This window comes from Eucyclogobius newberryi, unplaced genomic scaffold (genome assembly GCF_026437365.1).
Source record: "Eucyclogobius newberryi isolate DKJ021-1_F unplaced genomic scaffold, fEucNew1.0.hap1 SCAF_22, whole genome shotgun sequence".
In the NCBI taxonomy this organism is placed as follows: domain Eukaryota; kingdom Metazoa; phylum Chordata; class Actinopteri; order Gobiiformes; family Gobiidae; genus Eucyclogobius; species Eucyclogobius newberryi.
In genome coordinates this window covers 7,302,025-7,325,960 of record NW_027315857.1, presented here as the reverse complement: position 1 = coordinate 7,325,960, position 23,936 = coordinate 7,302,025, and the positions used below count along the sequence as shown (strand labels likewise).

At 37.9% G+C, this 23,936-nt stretch overlaps 1 protein-coding gene across 1 annotated transcript in view; it reads left to right on the top strand.

The window, feature by feature from the left end:
- LOC140371956 (adhesion G protein-coupled receptor L3) overlaps positions 1–23,447 on the top strand; it is a 271,947-nt gene extending 248,500 nt beyond the window's left edge. The window contains exons 18-25 of the mRNA XM_072459197.1: positions 6,635–6,676; positions 10,241–10,267; positions 11,561–11,729; positions 11,810–11,935; positions 15,399–15,495; positions 19,101–19,226; positions 20,363–20,380; positions 21,453–23,447. Of these exons, the coding sequence (XP_072315298.1) occupies positions 6,635–6,676; positions 10,241–10,267; positions 11,561–11,729; positions 11,810–11,935; positions 15,399–15,495; positions 19,101–19,226; positions 20,363–20,380; positions 21,453–22,396 (1,549 nt within the window). The 3' untranslated portion in view covers positions 22,397–23,447. The remainder of the gene's footprint in view (positions 1–6,634; positions 6,677–10,240; positions 10,268–11,560; positions 11,730–11,809; positions 11,936–15,398; positions 15,496–19,100; positions 19,227–20,362; positions 20,381–21,452) is intronic.
- Positions 23,448–23,936: the final 489 nt, after the last annotated feature.

Sequence of the window (23,936 nt, the reverse complement as noted above, 5' to 3'; positions counted from 1 at the left end):
TGATTTAGTCGTGATCAAACTTTCACCAACCCCAGGATTGTCGTGCGCCCTCTACAGGCCTCTCCAGTCATTACACCGGAGACCCTGCAGCACGCAAGAAGTTGTGGGTGGTTGTTGTTGTTGTTGTTGTTGTGGGTGGTACTAGCTGTATAAAGAAGACTGTCTCAAAAGCAACAAAGCATTCTGGGAACAGTAGTCTACCGCTACACTAGCCACTGCACTAGAGCTAATTTCAGCCTGTCAATCAACTGTAAAGGGAGAATCTGATTGGTTAATGCCTGGTCAGAACAATACAACATAGTTTATTGACGATTGATTAATGCAAAGTAACACTAATCATAATATTAAATTAAACTTTTAAATGCTGAAATGTTTAGGCCAACTGACGGTTCCCCTTTGTGGCAAACTAATGGTAAAAAGCATAATAAGTGTTTAATTGTGTCTTTATAAAGTTTTTGCGAATGCTTTTTGTCTAAGGCCGTATTTGACAAGGGTTCAGACACTGACTATTTTCTGCCTTTTAAAATTGTGTTCATTAGCATTATTAGCTGCTTTTATATACACTATAATAAGGGTTTTAATAAATATGAATTAACCATTAACTAACATACCAATAGACAAAATAGCTATAGAAATTTAACCATGTCAGTTTTAAATACTAAACCTTATAATGGATGATTATTATCTATTTTTAATGCTCAGAACTCAGTGTCCGTAAACAGGAAACAGAAAACACATGAATAAGGTGATGTAATGTAATAGTATAAAATTGGCTTAGTGTTTAACTGGCAACGCTCCACATCGATATAACAGTTCTTGTGTTATTATAAGCAGAATTTTATCACCCGTTTTGTTCACTTTTGGATTGTAGTCGAGATCTATTTTGTAGTATTTTCTATATAATATTTGAAACCTATTACAATCGTCGTCCGTGGCTTGGTAGCCGCTCGCGCTCTGTTTTTGCAGTGCTATTTTCCTCTGAACAAAAAGAGCAGGTGGAAACGCGGGCCGCTGAAAACAATGAGCTATCATCATTACATCTGACCTCGTTCGCATTACAGCCATTTAAGAAGGCTTACTTCACCGCTATCGATCTGGGCTGCTTAAAGTGTTGCTATTGTTTACTATGGAGCATTCATCATTGGAGGCACTAAAGCCGGCTGATGGACCAAAGAGTTTCCTTCACGAGCCTGAATCCGAAATGCATTTGTTTTTGTGAGCGCGTTGGGAAAGGCACTAATGTCCGTTTTTTTTTTTTAACCAGCTATTTTTTGAAAATGTATGGATTTCTATGCCCAGGTGCATCTTGAGTGCCGTTTGTCGATTTTACTTTGTGAAAAAATATGCTTGGAAAATCATCCAAACTCTGTGGTTTCTGAATATTGTGACTATTCCGCGATGTCAATTTGCATGTTTTAGAATAACGCACAATTATGTCATCGCAATTTTGGTGTCGAACGTTGCAATTACGGTTAGATTTGCCATTGTTTTGATTGTAGGATTCTGTTCAAAGTTCACATTTAAATACGCCCAGGAGCATTTGAGTGAAGGCTGAAATATGAATATAAACTAACCCAAGAATCCCATGCTTTTCAGAACATAACAAATGTAATAATAGCAGTTAGCCTAACCCTAAATAGGAGTTTTGAGATGTTTGCAGAGGAAATTGTTACTAAAATAATTGCAATATTTACAATTACCACGGATTACCAGGCCCAGATATTGTGTACAGCCCCTGCAATAGATCTGTCTATTTAAAACCATTTCAGACACTTTGCTTTAGCGCCTTATTTTCCTACTTTCATAGCATCACGTCTGAAGGTTTGTCCCGCAGCACAATGACCTCTTTCTGCTCCTCTCATCCCGTCCACGCTCGTATAAAGGACCCATCTTTCGCCTGGCGTGATAGAGCCTGCGTTTGCCTGGTCATGGAGCTCTCTGACCTTTTGTTATTCAATCTCAAATCCCCACAGGATTCAACATTGTCAGCTGTAGTTCCTTAAGGGCACAAGTGCAGCTTAATGCCACAGTCTGCACAGTTAATTGGTCAGGTACAGTGTCTTACGCAAGAGTTTGATGTTGTTTCTCGTGCAAAACTCCATTCAGAATGCACGGGAAAGGTTTGGCGCGGTAAAACGGTTAATGGGACACAACATTGCCATCAAATATAAATCCCGTTTTGAGTTGCTGCAATCGTCGATTCCCAAATGCTCCAGTTAATTGAGTAAAAGAATGGTCTCCGCAATCAAACAAATATGCTGCCTTTTTATGGGACAAATGCTGACATTTATGGGATTCTTGTATTAGTTTAGCATGTTATATTTAAGTCTTCTCTCAAATGTTAATACACCTGGTTGTGTTTAAACTGTACACTTTGAACTGAATTTTAATTTGAAGGAAAACAAAAATAACATTACTAAACGCAATGTGAAGAAGAAAAAAAAAAAATCACAAATAGGTGTTTTTAAATCAACCTTTTGAACGGTTGTCAGTGTGCGTATTGTATGTTAGCTCTGCAAATGTTAATACACAGAGATAGATTTACCATAGACAATGAATAATATCCACGTCCATAAAGCTGATGGGGATAACACATCTCAAATGACGTTGGGGCCGGAGCATTAAAAAGTTCACAAAGTAGGTTTTACCATTAAAACTGCATTATGTTCAGTATATGACTTTTGTAGACATTCTATCAATGGAGATTCTCAAATATCCCATTTTATTTATTATTATACAAATTATTTCCTTTCATTAAATTTTATCTCTGAAGCATGTTGTTTATGGTCTTGTTTGATTAAGCTGCAAATTGTGCTGATCCATCCTATTTAAAACTTAAGTTTTTGACTGATCCATCGTCTGAATGAACTTGAAATTATCTCCTTATCTTCCTGTAAAATCTCAATTATCCCTTCATCTTAACCCTATTTACACGGCAGTCTTTCTGCCCCTCTCAGCGCTAATCATATGTTAATCTAAACTTCTTGCACAAGCTAAAGATATTCAGCGGCATCTTCTTTCTTCAATATTTCATTAGATTCGGGTGAAGTAACTGGCTGCTGTGCGCTTAGCTCATGTTTGGTTTTTGATTAGAGTAAATCAATAAAATCCTGAAAACACTTGCAACAACCAAGGATAGCTTTAGTTGAAAGGCTAAGAATGTTTTAAAATGTACTAGCAGAACTATTGCACAGTAATCTAAACAAAACAAACCATTTAAAAACTCTTAATGTGCTCAGAAGATTTCAGTCAAATTCAAATTATGATTAAAGACCTGTGCACAATTTGGAACCATGAGTGAAGAGCATATTTCCCGCCCACGTAGACCCTTCTTTCACTCAGATATTGAACCATGACAGAGATAGTTGTTTACAGTTCTTTCCACAAGGTTCTGACCCAACAATGTCTCTGTTTGGATCAAATTGTCTGTCGCTGGCAGTTTCTTACTCATCCAGCCTTCACACCAAGCACCACCTGAGAAAAGATTTAGCCTTCTGATTATCACCAGAACTTAATACGCTAAATACGGCTAAATAGTACGATTACACCATCGCTACAGAGGGTCTAAATCTAAATCTAGCCCAAAAATGTATGTATTCAGACTGGTTTTTAACACTTATTTTGTACAATTTGCTTTTACATCATTTTCTGATTTTGTATTGCCTTGATTTTTAATTTGAAACTCATTTTTGGGCTCTATAAAAAGGTTGATTGGTTGATTGATTAACCCAAAAGAGGATAAAAATCTTGATAAAATAGTCTACAAAGTAAACCAACACTACCCACTGGAAATCCGTATTTTCCACATTATAGGGCGCACTGTCAATGAATGGTCTATTTTCGATAATTTTTCATATACAAGGACTATAAGGGGCATGAAGCGAAACAAAACGTGTACCACACAAAATCACTTCGAGTTCAGTAAGCATAACCTGAATTAATCCATATATAAGGTACACGTTTTTTAGAACATTAAATGTTTTTAAGTGAGCCTTATAGTGCGGAAAATATGGTAGTCAATATTGGTCAGTCTAAAAACAAGTAGCTACTTTTACATTATACTGTATAGAATAAACAGTTTTTCTCTGACGTAATTTAGATAAAAGTCAAAATGTATATTCAAACTGGACTTGATTTGAGATAACATTATGTAGATTAAAGCTTTCCGCCCACACACAGCAGAAGTAGCTTGTTTCGCTGAGTACTTTGATATTTGTCCAGACCAGCAGATGTTTGATCATTAAGTTCAATTAGTGAGTCAAATAACACATCAGAGCCATGCATTCGGCAATTTAGGTTTGGTTTGATACCGCAATCATGAGTCTCTAGTATACTGTATGTCATCTGATAAGACACAAATCAAAGCAAAACATGTTATTGTGTAATTGTTTTTAATTTACTCAAAACGCTTGCTTAGTCAGAGCTTGAAATTCAGTTTGCATTTCAAGATGAGAACAATGTGGGCGGTTGCCAGAACAATCAACAATTTAGTGCTCAATTTAGCTCAATTTATGAATCGTCAAAAGTCCTCGAAATACCATACAAAAGGAATAGTGCGCCTTTAAACTTGCATGAATTAGTTTTCCACAATTACCATATTTTCCGGACTATAAGTCACACCAGAGTATAAGTCGCACCAGCCAAAAAATGTATAATAGAGAAGAAAAAACATATATAAGTTACACTGGAGTATAAAACGTGGTTGCAAGTGTGAAAATAGCAAATAGAAAAAATAGCAAGTCGCTCCGGAGTATAAGTATATAAGTTTAAATATAAGTCGCACCCCAGCCAAAACTATGAAAAAAGTCCGGAAAATACGGTAGTTTTCTCTGAATCAAGCGAAAACAATGACGACACAAGGACCATTCTTCTTTGTCTCCCACCGCCTTGTCTGCACGAGATACATGACTTTGTTTGCGCTGCAGAAAAATATTGAGTGCTTTAGTTCACGGTGTCACATGATTTATCACGCTGGTCTCCTCGTACCGCTCTGACCCCGCGACCCCGGTGACTTCAAAACCGTTTTAGACAGAGATTGGAAAAATAGTCCGAAGCCATGTGCTTTTCGTCTGACGCGGCGAGGGCCCATTACTCAACGCAGGCAAAAAAAATCGTACCACGAAGCAAATTGTGAAATTATTTGTCAGAAATATTGAGACGATGTTTGGTGTGGATCTTTTGTGACGAGCTCGTTCTCAAACTTTTCCAACTGAGGAATTTAAGTAGATGCAGAACATTTTGAATACATTTACAGGGATTAAACCAAAACAAAACCAAAACTGCCAAAGATTATTCTGATCCATGACCAACCAGAACAGAACAAAGTCGGGATTATAACCAGTTAGAACCAAAAACTAAATGAGACCTAAACCATAACAATAATGAAACCTACAGCTGTGTTACTGATTTTCAAACTTTTAAAGCAGGTAGTCAACATAAGGCCCGAGGGCCAAATCAGGCCCTCCAAGTAATTGAATCTGGCCCATGACCGTTCTTCAAAATATGTATATATATATATATATATATATATATATATATATATATATATATATATATATATATGTATAAAAAATGTGTTTAATGGTTTAATTCTGGGTTAGCACTAGTTTAGACCTGTTTTTGTACCTGTTTTTTTGTCTTGTCTTAAAACCTGTTTGGATTCTGAGTTTGTCTTGGTTAAGACCTGGTTTAATTCTGGTTCATCACTGGATGCACAATTTTGCAGAGCTAAAAAGCCTTTTCTGTTATTCTTCACAAAAATGAATCAGTAGTTATTCATATGTATAGCTATTTTGTTGTATTTTATCTAAAAACATTTTTTTTTTTTACAATTGTGGCCCTGTATGTTGAAGGAATAGGGAGGCCACTGTTACCTGCAAAAAAACTAAATATATAGGAACGTTGTAGAGATTGAGATGTAGTTAGGGCTTTTTAATCGAGAGGTTTACAGCCAATCCAATAAAAGCATGTGGTTTGGAGCAGAGTAGACTTTGGAGCAATACATTTGACTTCTGTTCAATGGCACTGCTAGACAAAAATGTAATTGAATCAAATCCTGATTGATCAATATTTGGGAAGAAAATAACATGATTAATGTGATATTGCTTGGTACGTGGTACATTTACCCATACAGTTACTTGATTATAGAATTGTACTTCTCAGAATAGCTTTCAAACACCATCCTACTTGATTAATATGTTTAGAGTAAATCTGATCTTAAAGCTATACAGTTACATGTACAATTGCTTGTGCTTGAATTGAGGTTTTTTTTTTAACTGGAAAATGCTTGTTTAGTTAAAAGCAGAGTAATTTCCTGAACCTGTACTTTTAACTTCTACTCGAGTAATGTTGTTTTTGGCTACTCCTTCCATACACTATATCAAAATACTTCTATGTTCTACCATAGCATTTTACCACTCGTCTTATTCAACCTTTGCTGCGTTTTAAAAGTATGTCTTGTTGTGTTTCTGTCAAATATTCTGTTGCATCTCTTCTCCCATAATTTTCTGTTCTCATTTAATTTGAATGTTTTCTTGCTTTGATTCCTGCCTTTCTATCTTGTGTAACTATTAACATCCTTTTTTTTTCCTTCTTCTGTTTTTTTCACTTCTCATTTTCCATCGGTTTGCCCTAGCTACCGATATTATGATGGATGTGTTATTGTAGAGTGGCACCGGTAAGATGGAACATTACTAGCTGTAGACGAGTGCAGAATACATGTTATGTTGTGTTTGATGTGCGTGTTTCCTTCCCACGCTGTGTTCATGGAGAAACTGACAACTTCATCTTAGTTTAGACGCGTATGACAGGATATGACACTCACATGGCTGTTACATGGATGTCACTGCACGGTACTTTTACATGTTGAGCATCCAAGCAACACATGTATATTCTGTTTAAACGTTGTATAAGCAGTACTAGTATTTTAATGTCATTTTGAATGTTTATTTTGATCAGGGACGATGTGTTAGTTTCCACCTGCAGTTTGAGGTCAAAATTAGAATTAAAAGTTAAAATTTGGTGCTGCAGTTAGTTTAATCACTGCAAAAACCACACCCAGCCCGCATAATTCATTCACACATTCACTGCGTACAGGTTTGGCGTGACAGTAACTACAACAAGTTGCAGAAGTACTGTAGATGTAGATGTAGCTCTTGAGATTAAAAAAAAAAATCTATATAATGCTCTATTTACTTAAAAAGAAATAGTGACATGTTTTTTTTTTTCATATTAGAAATTCCTCTCCGTCTGTACACACTGCCAAGTATCAGTAATAGACTTCTCGAGTTATACCTATTTACATATAAAGTATTTGAATGTTAAAGGAGACCTATTGTGCAACATCGACTTTTAGAATATTTTAACCATAGTATAATTTATTTTCACTCATTAAACCGCTCAAAATTGTATTTATTTGCATGTTTGAGACGCCATTGTTCCAAGTCGCTTTGTTTTACCACTCGCCAGCTTCCCCACCAATACAAGCCCACTGCTCTTTACTTACTTTGTTTTTTCTTAAATGGTGATATGTGTAGGATTCAGCAGCGTTGCGTAGCCGTTTTGTACAAACAACAAACAATCCGCTGCTCGCTATTGTGAACTGCAGCTCTCCACAGGGCAATGTAGTAAAGGAGTTCAACCCGAAAATAAGCCGACTTGTTTTTTAATTAAAGTGCCTCTGACAGGTTGGAGAACTCGTTGAACTAACATGCAGTTAAGTTTTATATATTCAAAATGTTGCTGAACATTATTAAAACCTTTTTCCCAGAATAGCTCACTATGATTTTACTTCCTGTTTGTAATTGATGACATCACACTAGGAAATTTCCCAGCAAACGCTCATCTAATGGCACATGTTTTTATTTGTCAAATAAAAATATGTGAAAAGTACCTATTATTTTGTTGATTTTTGCTTCAAAAATCAAAAAAGTAGTTTATTTGTTGTAAATAATGCGTAAACTTTGTCTGGAATTAATGTACCTAGTGTGATGTCACTTCCTGTCAAGATTTTTTTTTACATTTTCTCCACAAATACCTACTTGATTGGTGTAAAACTATAATTTATATTTACAACAGGTATGAATAAATACACCAAATAAAGTCAGAATGAGAAAGTCGTAAAAACCTGTCACACGCACTTTAAGTTTTTAGATTATACTGCAAACAAAAGCACAAAAGTTCTTCTTTATCAAAGGTCTTTACATTTCGTTCCAAATTTACAATTAGATGTAATTCTCCAGCTCCTGTTTGCCACTACAGCCTGTGGCCCTTCATTTCCCTTCATCCTTTGAACAGCTGAACGATTTCAGGGAGATTCAAAAACAAATTGACCATTTGCAATCTCATACATAAATGATCCGTGGAAATGTAATGAAAGGCACTCGGACAAATGACACAATTTTCACAGCAAATTGGTGCAGATTTGAAGCCACGTTCTCGAGTGGATCCAGGTTTCTGACATCTCTCTTTGCAGATTAGCACAATAGAGACTTTCATTTTGTCTTCTCCAGAATACCAAAATACTCCTAATGCCTTATAGTCTACCAGCAAACTCTACACATAGTTTTATCACAACGCAAAACTATAAAATGATCTAATATAGTTGACATTTTCTAACATTTTGAAGTCGATAAAGTCTTAAAGTTGAAATCTAATCTAAATCTAAGTAAATATTCATAGATGATGATTTTAGTTTAGTGACAATGTGCTATTTTTGAATCTAGAAGTTTTAGCAATTGCTTTAGTTAATTATCACTGCACATTACTTCTAGTAGTAGTAGAAAGAGTGAAAAGAAATAGTAAAAGTCATTTTGGTGAAATCCAATTTTCTTTTGATACATTCTGTTCTAGTCCTCATTACCTTTTAGTTTATGCCATTTGGTTATTAAAATCATACTTGGTGTACCTCTTCATGTGTAAATGATGTATCTACCCTGGATGCTTCTCCTTTGTCTCAGTGTGTCATTTTTATGTGTCCTCCTGACTCCCTTCTCTCCGTTAACCCCTGTATTCTATGTTTTTTTTTTTCTTCTATTTTTTATTCCTTGTTTGACTGCCCATTCCAGAGGCAATGGTTGTGATAAAGTACCTACCCCCAACAGGTCGTTAGGACAGCCCTGGGAAAATTATGTTTAATGGTTGCGGTGGTGAATTCATAAATCACTAATTTTGCAGCGCACCTGGCCTATTTAAAATGGCTTAAATACAAACGGTCTGCAAGGATTATATCAGAAGATAGCTTTACCGCGAAGGAGGTAATTGTTTGGGTAGACTGAAAACTTGAATAAAGCACTTCTTGGTTATAATTACTGTCCCAGGGAAATAAAAGCACTGGTATTATTGTAGGAATATTGAGTAGATAACAACAGTGTGATATATTGCTGCTAAAAACTCATTATAATGTAGTAGTGGTAGTGGTGGTGGTGGTGGTAGTAGTAGAAAAAAAAGTAGTAGTAGTAGAAGAAGAAGAAAAGCAGTATAAGTAGTAGAAGAAAGAAAAAAGCAGTAGTAGTAGAAGAAGAAGAAAAAAGCAGTAGTAGTAGAAGAAGAAGAAAAAAACAGTAGTAGTAGAAGAAGAAGAAAAAAACAGTAGTAGTAGAAGAAGAAGAAAAAAGCAGTAGTAGTAGAAGAAGAAGAAAAAAACAGTAGTAGTAGAAGAAGAAGAAAAAAGCAGTAGTAGTAGAAGAAGAAGAAAAAAACAGTAGTAGTAGAAGAAGAAAAAACAGTAGTAGTAGAAGAAGAAGAAAAAAACAGTAGTAGTAGAAGAAGAAGAAAAAAGCAGTAGTAGTAGAAGAAGAAGAAAAAAACAGTAGTAGTAGAAGAAGAAGAAAAAAGCAGTAGTAGTAGAAGAAGAAGAAAAAAACAGTAGTAGTAGAAGAAGAAGAAAAAAGCAGTAGTTGTATGAAAAGTAATAAAAATAGCAGTGAATAGCTGCAGAAAGAGCAGTGGTTTGATAATATCATATACTTTTTTCCAGTTGCAGTTTTAGTATTATAGTCAACACTTGTGATAGACTAGATGGTATAATATAACTATAACAGGATCTGTTGTATTGAGAGAAAAGTAGTAGCCATCTATGTACATTTTACGTTTGTATTGTGATTACATTTACCATCTTTGAAACTATTGTGTCCCTTTTTGTTCTCCATAACATATTGTATGATATCATTGTCTCATATTGTGTTGCATTATTTGATTTGATTTCTGCTTGCTTCCTTTCTGTTCCCGTTATATCACCCAGCTATCAGGATTATGAACCAGAAATCAAGTAAGACCAAATTAGAAAGGCGGCCATTTTGTTCCCTAACTTCATTTTTCATTCATTCTTCCATCCCATGTGAACCGATCAAGTCCCTAATCCAAAGAGGCGCAGAATCATTAAGATGATTTAGTGCCGGGCGCGTTGCAGACCGTTTTGGTTTGCACACTGCACTCCGGTCTTGGATACACACCGCCGACATGACGAGGGAGATTAGTTTTAAATGATGTCTGCATCTTCACACCAGCGCATCCACATTTGTCAAATCAATATATACTTTAAGGTGTAACTTTCCTGCTGGCTGGGCTCGCCACCTGCCTGTCCGTTTCCATGGCGATGTTCTTGCTTTGCCTGGGATGATTCACAGTATGTCGTGAAACCAATTTATCTTGCATTCATTCAATGAAAGGCATCACTTTAAAAACCTGTATTCTTACTGTGAGCTGGGTTGCCTCTCCGCAGATTTGACTTGTAACTGGACCTGGAGGCATCACCTTTTATTGACCAGTGACCAAAATGTATTTGTGGTGCACAGTTTATACCAAAATCAATTCAAAGTGCTTTACAACCATAAAAACCCCATTAAAACATTTGGTAACTTTCTTTAATCAATACTTTTGTTCTATTTTTTTTAGTCTAATGCCATACTGTGGGACATTCCAGGCAAAGCAATACTATCGCCATAGACACAAGCAGGTGCACTAGAAAAGTAACACACACGGCACATGAAGTCTAAAGAATAAAGTCTAAAGAGTAAAGTCTAAGATGTACAACTACAGTGGGTGGCGGTAATGTAACACTTGGCTCCCAACCAACGCCATAAAACACCAAAGAAGAAGAAGAAGAAGAAGAATATAGTGGTTTTCAAAATGCCTGGTGCACGTTTGAAGGTTTAATAAAGAACTATAGACATATACTTAGCAAAACCGAAAATTGCGGTTGACCTTGAATGCCATTTGCATTTTACTCGGCACAAAAAAGCCTTTGGATGTAAGAAATTATGGTCTTCAAGGACGAACACGACTTAAGGACATTTGCGGTGCACAGAAAAGGAACATGCTTTCATCTTAGCTCAGGTCACAAATAAAATAAATAACATTTTAATAATGAAACTGCCTTCACATCCTCACTTCCATTAATACAACGGTTAATGTCATTGTCACGTGTAACCCCGTAGCTCCTAACAACGTTCAACCCTACTAAACAAGGACTTTAATTTATATTTCAACCGTTCACCTTTATCCCTCAGACTTCCCCGTTTGTCTCCAGACGTTGTTCTAAATCTGCTTTTGTGTTCCGCAGATCTTGGGTGATCGGAGCCATTGCGCTGCTGTGTCTCCTCGGCCTCACCTGGGCTTTCGGTCTCATGTACGTCAACGAGAGCACCATAGCGATGGCGTACCTGTTCACCATCTTCAACTCGCTGCAGGGAATGTTCATCTTCATATTCCACTGCGTCCTGCAAAAGAAGGTCCGTACTGCAGTCGGTGTGTTCTTTTACGGTACGGAGTTGTGTGGGTTTTTGTGCGTAACCCGGTCGTCCGTGTGTAGGTGCGCAAGGAGTACGGGAAGTGCCTGCGCGCTCACTGCTGCAGCGGGAAGAGCGTGGACAGCTCCATCGGTTCGGCGAAGGGTCAAGCCTCTCGCGCCCCGGGACGCTACTCCTCTGGCTCACAGGTGCTTCGACACTTTTCATGCATTGTCATTGTTCTGTTGAGCACTTTAGCGGTTTGACTTCTCTTGCGGAGCGCTGAATCAAAGTGTCTGCACGGGCAAAACACGAGAGTTGGTCAGTTCTCCGCACGAATCGTCTTCTGCCTCGTTTCTGAAAGTGAATGTGTAAAGTTTTAGTACTTATTTGTTTTTCGTTGTATTTAGTATTGCTAAAACTCCTGTAATTGAATAAATGCAATATTGATAAGTTTAACATCTAGGCATCCCTCCACCAAATAAAATCCATAACCCTGTCCCTAGCTTACTATTGTTATTATGGAAAATGTGTTTACATTTTATGAATTGTTTGACACTGTTTAATTGTATCAAAAGTTACAGTAACACTTATATATGACATCCATTTATATGATGAAACTATTCTTTTTTTCCAGTAAATATAACTTTTGATATTCTATACCCACCGTAACTCCTCTATGTTAATTTCAATATTGAGGGCTGCTGCATAAAAAATGTATATATGTATTAACTTTGGTAGGAGGCAAACCTAGCTCGAAAATCCACTTAATCATTTTCAGAATTTGCATCTGTTTACAATATTTTTTACTCCAAACTCTTCGGAATATTCTAATTTCCCCAAAACGGACACCCAGGTTTGTGTCACTACCAGGAAGTGCTTGTCGGCATTTTCAAGTCCACATTTCCAGTTTGTTTTTTTTACTGATGCAAGCTCCGGTCACACACGTCGTGCCGCAGTGCGCTGACTAAAGTATTGGCTGGAGCTCGATCAGGAATCACGCTCGCGAATGTCGACTCGACCGTCTCTGCCAAAATATGCAGGATCCGTGCAAAAGCGCCCGAGCTCCCTGTAAAAGCCGGCACGCAGACCTCCATATTCCTTCTACATAGAGTTAAAGTGTAGCGCGATTCACTGTGATATACCATAATCAAACATGCTATGTGTTTTTTTCATGCCCGCTCCTTCACACCAGTCAATTATAAATATTCCTGCTGAGAAAAAAAAAAAAAAAAACTGCGATACGAGCCGAATGGTGCGCCGAGATCAAAGCGCTTTAATTAAAAAACATCGCTTTGACAAAAAAAGGCCTTGACCTCACGTTTCATTTCATCGCAAAGAAACAAGAAAATACGAAAATACTTTGTAGATGATGAAAAATCCGAGATAAGCAAATGGCAAGCTAAAGGTGCACTCAGACCTGTTGGCTGTTCAAACAACCGGAGAAGACGCTGTTCTCTTAATGTGACGAGCTGCGGTGGTGTGAGACGTGAGTCATCAGGTGTCAAAGGGTTGTCATTTATGGCTGCAGTATGGGTAATGTGACAGGGCTAATGTATAAATGCGCTTTTTTTAACGAAACGCTGTGAATACAAACCCCGTAGCGCCTATTTTTCACACTGAGAATAACAAGCTCATACCACCACAAAGGCATTCGACGTAAAATGCAATAATAAAGATGAGGTGTTAACGAATAGTCTAGTGGTTTAAGCTGCAGCAACATGGACAGGTAGTTGGACAGTGTTGTGAATTCAAGTCCCAGCTTCAATACCGTATTTTCCGGACTATAAGTCGCATCTTTTTCATAGTTTTGTCCGGGGTGCAACTTATACTTATATTTATACTTACACTCCGGAGCGACTTATATTTGATATTATTTGTTATTTTCACACTTGCAACCGCATTTCATACTCCAGTGCAACTTATATATGTTTTTTTGCTGGTGCGATTTATAGTCCGGAAAATACGGTACTTAAACTCATTGAACTAAAATGCAGATAAGATAGATATATTTTGGAATTTTGCTAAAAAATTGTAACAATCTTATCACAGAATAGCAAATGTTTTAGGTTTATAAATTCACTTCCTGTTTGTAATTGATGACATCATACAAGGAAATTACCCAGCAAACACTGTTGAGTTATTGTTTAGAGGGTCAAAAATGTTGTTTCTTTTGTCTCATTTATGCATAAACTTTGACTGGAATGACTTTCCCTACTGTGATGTCACAACTATAAATCAAATGTACAGCAGGTATTAAAATAAAGGCTGTGGCTGGAGAGCTGCGGCGCGGTCAAATTGCCGCGCAGTTTCAGGGACCGCGACATTTCCCTTATAGCCCGTTATAGCCTCATGCCTAACCCTAACCTTAACCTTAACCTTAACCTTAACCCTAACCCTAACCTTAACCTTAACCTTAACCTTAACCTTAACCCTAACCTTAACCTTAACCTTAACCCTAACCCTAACCCTAACCTTAACCTTAACCTTAACCTTAACCTTAACCTTAACCCTAACCCTAACCCTAACCCTAACCCTAACCCTAACCCTAACCCTAACCCTAACCCTAACCCTAACCCTAACCCGGCGCGGTCTAAAACGGCGCTGAAACGCGGTCAAATAGCGGCGCAGTTTGCGCGCGGCCGGCACAAAAATAACATGGCAGTTTTGGCCGCGCGCCACGGCACTGCAAACACTCCCGAAAAGAAAATCTAAATTAGGAAATCGTAAAAAACCTGTCACTCTAACTGAATGTCTCTCCCGTGGAGGTATCAGCACATTTTGACATATCAGATTTAAAGTTCCAGTGTAGGCCATTTTTTTCTTTGTCCCAAAAAATGACTGAAGTGGATACAAACTGAGGATGTTTTAAACTCATTGCTGTATAAATGTTTTTTTATATATATATTACAGTATGTAAAGCATTAACTGAGTTCATAGTTATTTAATAATTTGGGGAAGAGAATCCATCTCAGCCTCAAAACATCTGCAGATCTCATTGGCCATTGGTAGCTCTAGATTCAACAACATCAACATCAACCATAAAAAAGCTCTTATCGGTCAATATCCAATCTTCCTTTCTTCACCTCCATTTCACTCTTGAATTACTTTTGTCTGTTCAAGCAAATCTAGAAAAAATGATACAATTTCATACAATTTAGTTTTGTAGGACAATATATTTGAGTTTAAAATGATGCAAATGATTCCGTGGTACAATCCCATACATTTTTATTTTCATTCTATCTTGATGGCTCAATAAGAGTGCAGGACTTTATATTTTGCGAGTGCCCTGTTGTTTCTTTCCACTGAAGGAAGCACAAAATGATGACACAAAATGATGGGTTTTTGGTGTGAATTCAGTTTTTTAAATCCAAAAGTATATGTATTAAATGTCTTGGCTTGAAAACTGAAGGAGTGTCGGCACTTGACCTTCCCTTGTGGCTCTGCCTGAATATTCAGCCCCACAGCTTGCGCAGCCGCCCGTGGGACGTATAATTAACCAGGATGAACTGTCTCGGATCGAGCCATCTTCTCCTAGTTTTTCCCACGACATTGATGGACGACTTTACCATCGACTCCCGCACTTCTCATCACGGGATTTGTGCATCTTTTGAATATTCTAAAGCGTGTTTCTAAGTCGGTCTTGTTGTCTGTGTTTTTTTTTTCCCCCAGAGCCGTATCCGCCGAATGTGGAACGACACGGTGAGAAAGCAGTCGGAGTCGTCCTTTATGACGGGAGACATCAACAGCTCGGCTTCGCTCAACAGAGGTACACGACCCGATACAAGAAAACACTCTGCACCGCACTGCCCTGCACACTGACTTCCCGGCTAATGCAGCGCCGTATAAGAAGGCGGGTGAAGCTGGAGCACACGCGAGCGCAGAAAAGTAGGAAAAGCGGTCCCACTGAGCCACCTAAACATTTTTTTTTTTGCTACAAATGCTCAGACAAATAGTATTTTCCGTTGGCGTAATGACTGAGAATTAAAAAACGTATTATTATTATTATTATTTGACACCTCATTTAGATATTTGTTTGAGTGTACATATTCAATTTAGAGGTGTCTTAAAGTATTGTTGTGGCATAGGAAAAGAACAGTATTTAAAGTTTTGGTATACGGTACTCAAAAATATGAGAAAATAATGGATCCTGTTTTAGTGTTTCAAAGTACTAAGATTTCAAACTCAATTTTGAATAGGCTGAATACCACAATGATCACAATTTTGGAATTTTTAACACAAATTATCCTGACTAGTTCTGATGAAGCTCAAAATTATTATAAAACTGTTAAAATCAATATTTGTCATGTTTGTGATTGCTTTTAGTGTCGATACCTGCTCAAAATAGCATCCAGTTTAAATACCGTATTTTCCAGACTATAAGTTGCACCAGCCAAAAAATGCATAATAGAGAAGAAAAAAACATATATAAGTCGCACTGGAGTATGAAAAGTGTGAAAATAAAAGTTGCTCCGATGTATAAGTATATAAGTATAGATATAAGTTTAAGTCGCACCCCGGCCAAAACTATGAAAAAAGCGACTTATAGTCCGGAAAATACGGTACTCGATTAGTATGTGATTTTCGATACATTTGAATGTATTCCGACACCTTTTCCAATCAGTATTTTTATAGCTCCAAAGTAAATAATTTAGATTTTAAGATTTTAAAACTATACACATTCGGTTAACAAAATATTCAAATGGAAAAATGTGACTTAACATCTTTTTGAAAAGATCAGTAGTTCGCACTCTTTCACGGAGCAGAAGAAGTAATAATGTACTTTGCAGTGGTAGTTTGGATATGACCTTGCACCTCTTCTTGAGCGAATTGGTTTTGAAATAGCACTCGATTCAATTCACACACGCAAATCCACATTTTCACCTAATGTATTTGATAACTCCCGGTACCGAGTTAAGTTGAGCCTCTCAGGAGGAGTGTAGACCTCGTCCTCCCAGTCCTCGACAGCCTGATAGTGGCTCTAAACATTCTTCCTGCTACACTAATGCATGGTTACAGTGATGGATGGCTGTTTCATCTAACAGAGTGGGTGTCGGGCCTGCCATCATTTCGACTGCCTGCTTACACTCACCAGGGCAGGCGCCATGTTGGTAAAGACGACGTTAATGCAATTCAAACCGATGAGATACATTTGAAGAAACTATATATAGATAGAAACAGGAGAAGGACCAGTTAAAATAGCGATATTAAATGACATGGCACATCATTTTATACAAAACGTCATAATCACTGTGGCGAACTCGTATTACATCACGATATTAAGTGTTCTTGTAACTTTTTTCTTGGAGGATTCGCCACCAGGAATGTTCCATAATGCAGCATTAAACAGTTCTATCTTCAAGGAGACAAGCATGGCAATAAGCAACATGTTTTTTCAAGATATTTTCTATATATTTTTGAGAATGGAAAGATATTGAAGTGATTGGATAAATGCAAGACAAATGCCAGTCCTTGGATTCCAGGCAAAACACCAACACCCCCATTGTGCCAAACCTTCCACCAGAAAAGTTACATAGTCCAACTTTAATTCCCGAAAGGCATCAGAAAATATAAAAGCTCAAAAACTAATATTATCTTCATTTTTTATATAATTTTCTGTTTCCTTTCAAATATATTTGTTAGTCAACACCCTGCTCCAGCTGTATGTACGATTTCATACTTTAATACATATTTGTTCATGTTTTTTACTCTATGAGAGATGGGGAGCAACATTGCAGTGCATGGGTGGAGTTTATGCATTGTATATGAATTATGCAACTCTATATTTGGTTGCATTGTTGAATAAACCTGAAAAGAAACGTATGAATAATTAATAAACAAAGGAAAAAGTAACAAACAATATCACAATATGAGATAAATTGTGACGGCAGTGGCACAGTGTATACAGCAAAAACCAGAAGCTTGTTTGTTCGTACCACATTCTAGCACATGCTGTTGTGTTGTCTCCTTTTGGCAAGACACTTAACCAGGACACAGAATGGATGTAAATCTCGGTTTTGAGTAAAAAAAAGTTTCAAAGAGATGAGACGGCCGGTTTGATTCATTCCTGTGCCCAGAACCTGATGAGTCATTGCACCAAAAATATGAGGAGCGTTACATAAATAGCAAATGAGCCGCTGTTGTGTTCAGGAGAGCGAGGAGGAGTAATGACGAGGGTGCGCGCGTACTAATGTCAACTTTGGACATCTGAAACCTTTTTTTCCATCACAATTTGAATAAAAAAGGATAATAACTAATTTGCTGTGGGCAACTTGTATTTCTCTGGCCACTTTGTTATATTATTGTGTACTTGTTATATATTGTTATATCTGTTTTAAACGCCAATAATTGATGTTTAATTGGACAACTGATACGAACACATTCTCAAAAAGGATCAAAATAGTAGTAAAAAAAAAAGTTAAACGGAGAAAAAAAACAATTTACATACTGGGATATTGCTTACACACATACCAAGATGGATTATTTGGAAGAAATAAAACTCAAGCAAATTAAATATTGAAAATATTGCTTTGTTTGTAGGCCACGATTTGAAGTGCGATATATATTGCTATGGGAAATGTCGCGATACATGATAATATTGAAAATAATTTATACCACAGATGAATAAATCCTAAAGCAGGATCCTCCTATATTTAAAAAAAAAACATGGGTTGCAACAAGTTAATGGTAGAATCAATCTCAAAAATATAGATAGTGTCGTAAATGAGTCGTAGATGTTAATAATTCAGCGCTCTTTTTTTTCCATTTTTCTTTTTTCATACATGTCATTTGATCTTGGACACAAGTTCAACAGCAAAGACTAGAAAAGACAAAAACAAAAGAAAAAACACCTCACTCACTTGTATCTATGCTTTGTTAAATGTTAATAAGCAACAAAAAACATGGAAGTTACTGCTAAATCAAAAAATACTGTATGTACGCTTGACAGATATTCAGCCCCCTGAAAAAAACGTGTCCAATTTATCTATTTATATATAGTAATCACTGTGATAAGCCTAAATATTTTTCCTGTTTAGTTGCATTTAACAGTATTAGGTGCAGTTGTTGCATTTAACAGTATTTGCTTAAGCGTTTACTTAATCGGCCTTGCAAGTCTTTACAATGCATGTGTTTTACTTTAAAATTGACGTGGTAGCACATGTAGCAGGTTCAGAACTAGTAACCGGCATTAGCCACGTATTGAACACCCCCCCAATCGGTCCCATTGCCCCGGCTGCACAACATTACCGACCATACGTAAACGGGCGCCACTGCTGCATCCGCGATCTGATCTGTACAGTATATGTTCTGTCTCAATCCCTCTCTCTCTCTCTCTCTGTCTGTCTGTCTTGTCTGTATTTATGGCTGCTCCAGGGGCTATGGCTAACCATCTTATACCTAACGCACTGCTCCGTCCTCATGGCACTAACAATCCCTATAACACATTGCTTGGGGAATCGGCCGTCTATAACAACCCGCTGGGCATGTACAACCCTCAAGGTGTGCTGGCTTCTTTTCATTCTTTTTTAACATTGTTTTGGACCAGGGCAGTGTTTTCTTATGTGTTAACCCCCCCGCGCAACCTCTTGTGCGCTTTCCGCGACTTTTATGATTGGGAAGTGGGCAAACCTAGAGGGAGAACGCGGCAGGGCTATAATATGAGAACACTGCTCTAGTTGTGTACGTGTGTGTGTGTGTGTGTGTGTGTGTGTGTGCGTAAGCAACCGAAATGTAACTGAAAAATCCCGCAGTTTTGTGATACTGGGGAGTTTTTACGAGGCGGTGTATTCTGCATTCTCAAAGTCATCCCAGTGAGAGACAATAAAGTTACTTAAATGTCTCACTGTTTGTAAAAAAGAAAAATGGAAAGTGGAAAACACTGGGAGCTTTGTAGAGACCAAATACACCCCATTTTGTTTAAACGTGCTTGACTATGTGTCGTCGGTCTATTTTTTCGAATGCTGTTTGTTACAATTTAATCCATGAAGTGAGCTAATCTATTCTAAAAAAAAATTAAAAAACAAAATTGTGGTGTTCTTCTTATGCATAATTGAAACTTTTTTTTAGTACGAAGCTCGTAAATATATACAAAAATACACTTGCGCTGTAATATTTTACCACTGAACATGAACACATTTTGTCAAATTATTGTATTGATTAATTAACACATCTGCTATACTTTTATTTATGGATGTGCACAGTTATCGTCTTCAGTTACACTTTGCATACCGTAGAACTGTTCTTTAATTTGCACAGGCAGGATGTAACTTTCAAAAATGCGTTTAAAAAAATTAAAAATAGAAGCAAAACTGGTATAAAAAACAAGAAAAACAACAGCTTTGATCAGCGAGTAATTTATGTTCCGTAATACGCGCGCCGCATTGGGGCCCGTGACAGAGGGCCCATAACTCTTCCCTATTGCAGTAAAGGAAAATATTGAGTATGAAAATGCAAATGCGCTCAATTTACTGCTTTGACTGAGGGACTTATATGTATTTCCTGAAAGTGTTATTTTTGCGTTGCGTTTTTACAAAATCATTTTCTGTCATCGCATTATTTATATGTGCAACATTTCTTATCACTGTTATGCTTATGGTGTTTTTTCTTCTCCCTCTTCTTCATGCTGTCCCTAAAAGAGCCCTACAGAGAGACAAGTATGGGAGTCACACTAAACATTGCTTATCAAATGTAATTGACTTTGGCTTTACTTTTCCTCCTCACCTCCTTGCTGACAAAGTGATAATGACGAAAAAAAAAAAAAAAAGTCTATCCCTTTGGAAGTAATGCCACTCTTGTAAAACTGCACTAAATATATACGAAACCATGTAGTAAGGCAAATAGATATGTAACGTCAGTAAATACGATTGCGATTTGAAGATTAACAATTCGCTTTGATCAAGAAAATGCACTCAAAGGATTTTGAATTTGTCATATTTGAAGAGGTCAAACTTCTGACTTTAAACTTCTAACAAGCTGGATGGCCTTGTCAGAGCAATTTTACATTATGGCCAAAAATGTGCTTTGATGTTGATAACATGGCTGGAATGCACCAAGAAAATGCTAGTGCACAGGATTCAGAGTCGTTTTTATTTATTTTATAGATATATATTTTTCCTTTCTCTGTAGATCCAGCTAGTGTACCTTTTGAGTGTGCCAGTCCCAAGCATTGATAAATAGTCAATTATATAGTTACGGAATGGCCTCTGAAGTAATAGCAGTGCTAAATTGTTGTACATTGCTGTTTGAAACATGGGAACATTCAAATGAAAAGAAAACTGCTCATAAGGGACAATATGGTTGAGGTAAAATGTCAAGCTTGTTGTGATATTGTCGTGAAGTGCATGGCCACTTTCTTTCTGTCTTGCTGCTAATGTGATTTTTGCTGTGATTTTGGCGCTGTTTGTCACCGTGGTGATGGCGGTCATGTGTGTGTGCTCATATGTGATGTCATAATATCCTGTTGTTCAATGGTTTGCAGTGAGGTAAGTATGGATCTTTTTAATGGCAGATAATAGACTTTGAATGTAAATAATGCACCATGAGTTTCCCAAAGTGCACTAACAGCCACAGCAGCAGACACTATAATTTGTGCTTGAGTTTGGAGCACATTTGACCACACTGGTAAAATGATGGGTGTAATTTGTGGTTGACATTTAGATTTGCATCTCAAATCTTTCATTGTTTCCTCTCACCCTCTCACACCCCTGCCCCTTTGTGTCTTTTCAGAGGGAATTCTGAACAATGCCCGGGATACAAGTGTCATGGATACTCTACCGCTGAATGGTAACCATGGCAGCTACAGCATCGCCAGCGCCGATTACATGAGTGACTGTGTCCAGATCATTGACCGGGGATACAACCACAAGGAGACCACCCTAGAAAAGAAGATTCTCAAAGAACTCACCTCCAACTATCTCCCCACATACCTCAATAACTCCCACGACCGCTCGGCCGAACAGAACCGCAACCTCATGAACAAACTGGTCAATAATGTCAGTAACGGAGGGAAAGACAATGGGTATGGAATGGGTTTGGGAATGGGCATGGGGATGGGCATGGGGATAAGCATGAACATGGCTCTGAGTTTGGATGACCACTCCACCTTTCCACACCATGATGAAGGCTTGGGCTTGGAGTTGATCCGTGAGGAGTCTAATGCACCACTTTTGCCTCAGAGGCCTCCGCCGACCTTAGCGGTGGACAACCTCCACAATCACCTGCACCAGTCTGTGCCCCCTGCCCTCCCTCTGCCCTTCTCCTCTGCCACAGCCTCCTCGTCTTCTCGAAGGAGGATCCCTCAAGAGAACAGTGAAAGCTTCTTTCCTCTGCTCACCAACGAGCATACCGAAGACGAGAGCTCGTCCCCTCCGCACGGCCACCAGAGAGACTCCCTGTACACCAGCATGCCCATGCTGCCCGGCCTCCCCGACGTGTCCCAGGACAACGCCCACTGCAAAGATTCTGCAGACACCAAGAGCCAAGAGGCCAGCTCTGACGATGTTTACTACAAAAGTATGCCCAATCTGGGATCACGTAACCATCTGCACCAGCTGCACTCGTATTACCAGCTGGGCCGGGGCAGCAGCGATGGCTTCATTGTGCCCCCCAACAAAGAGGACGCCCCTGAGGAGGCGCATCAGGACGCATCACAACTGGTCACCAGCCTCTAGGCCAGAAGCTCACCGACAGCTCGTCACGTAGTCCTCGTTTCCCTGTTTCCTTTGTCCTCTCAGTCGTTGACAGTGGTAGCCTTCGTTTTTAATATGTGTCCTAAAAACTAAGGCAGAAGACTGCATTCTGTTAGCGACCACAGAAGGAACTGTGTGCTCCATGTATGGATCCGTGTCTGCTTCCGGTGTGGGACTCTTAACGTAGTGAAGACTTAGCGTGTTTAATCTCACCGTGCAAAGAGACGATAGCCACACCGGATGGACTGCCCTGAAAACTCTATCAGACTTACCAGAACAAATGGGATATCAAAGGACTATTTTATTATACTTCTGTTTTGACTTTTTCAGAGATTTTCTTCCTCTTTGGTGAGTTGCAGCAGATTTTGTTTGCTGAAGTGTTCCTTCAAATAAAAAAGACAAAAAAAATGAGATCACACTTTTGGAACTCTGAAGGAATTTCTGATGTTAAGCATAAACCGTTCCCTTTTCTTTCATTTTACTGTAATAACAGTTGTTAAGAGGGAGAAAAAACTAATAAGAGAATTATGAGATATTTCTATGTAATTGTACAGATAACTAGCATTGCACATAACAATATGCTTTTTTGTTCCGAGCAAACCCTTCGTCTTTGTAAATGTAGTGCTTAGGAGCAGTTCTGTTGAGCTGGACTTTGGGTTCCTGGTACCAGTTGTTTTTTGTTTGTTTTTTACTTATTTTATCACTTTTTAAGAGTCTTAAATAGGCCAACACAGAAATACCACAGCAGAACATGATGACCCATGCAGGCATTTCTGTGTATTCCTCGTCTGTTTCCGTTTCCATTGAATTTGACTTTTTGCTTTGGACTGTGTAGATAGCAGATCCAGTGGTTACTGAGGAGAGGATTTTAGTCTGAGCTAATCACAAAAGGGTTCACTGCATCTTTACTGGAATTCCAAAAAACGCTTGTGCTTCTCGCGCTGAGAACAAACTGAACTTTGGTGAGCACCAGGCACTTGTATAAAAGATGGCTGTTTTACTTATTAAAGAAAGAGATTTTGGAGTGAGTAAACCGGACGTGTTTTTCATTTTTCTTCTCTAGCAAGCTTTGCGAAAATATGTCTAATATGCATGGTCTTGTCATTGTCGACAACCATTTTTACTATTTATAGTGACTCGATAACACTCACAAAACCGAATATATTTTTAGTGGATCACCAAACAACAGGAAAATGTGCAAACTTTATTGACAGAAGACATCCTAACAATTCTTCAATCCCTTTAGAGTTTTGGTTCAAACAGTTGAATCAATGCTAATAAACGCTTGCTAGCAGCTGATGTGCGATGTAAACACTTTTAAAACCAGTTATTTCTTGAGCTGAAATACATATTGATTTACTTACATTGGTGAAAACAAATTGCGGATAAACTAGTATCAGTTTTGACCCGATTGAAGATATAAACATATATTTAATTGGTTTCATTAGCATGTGTTAGCATCACTGCTGGTCAGTGGCGGCTGGTGGTACAAATTATAGGGGGGCTATTTGACATGACCGTG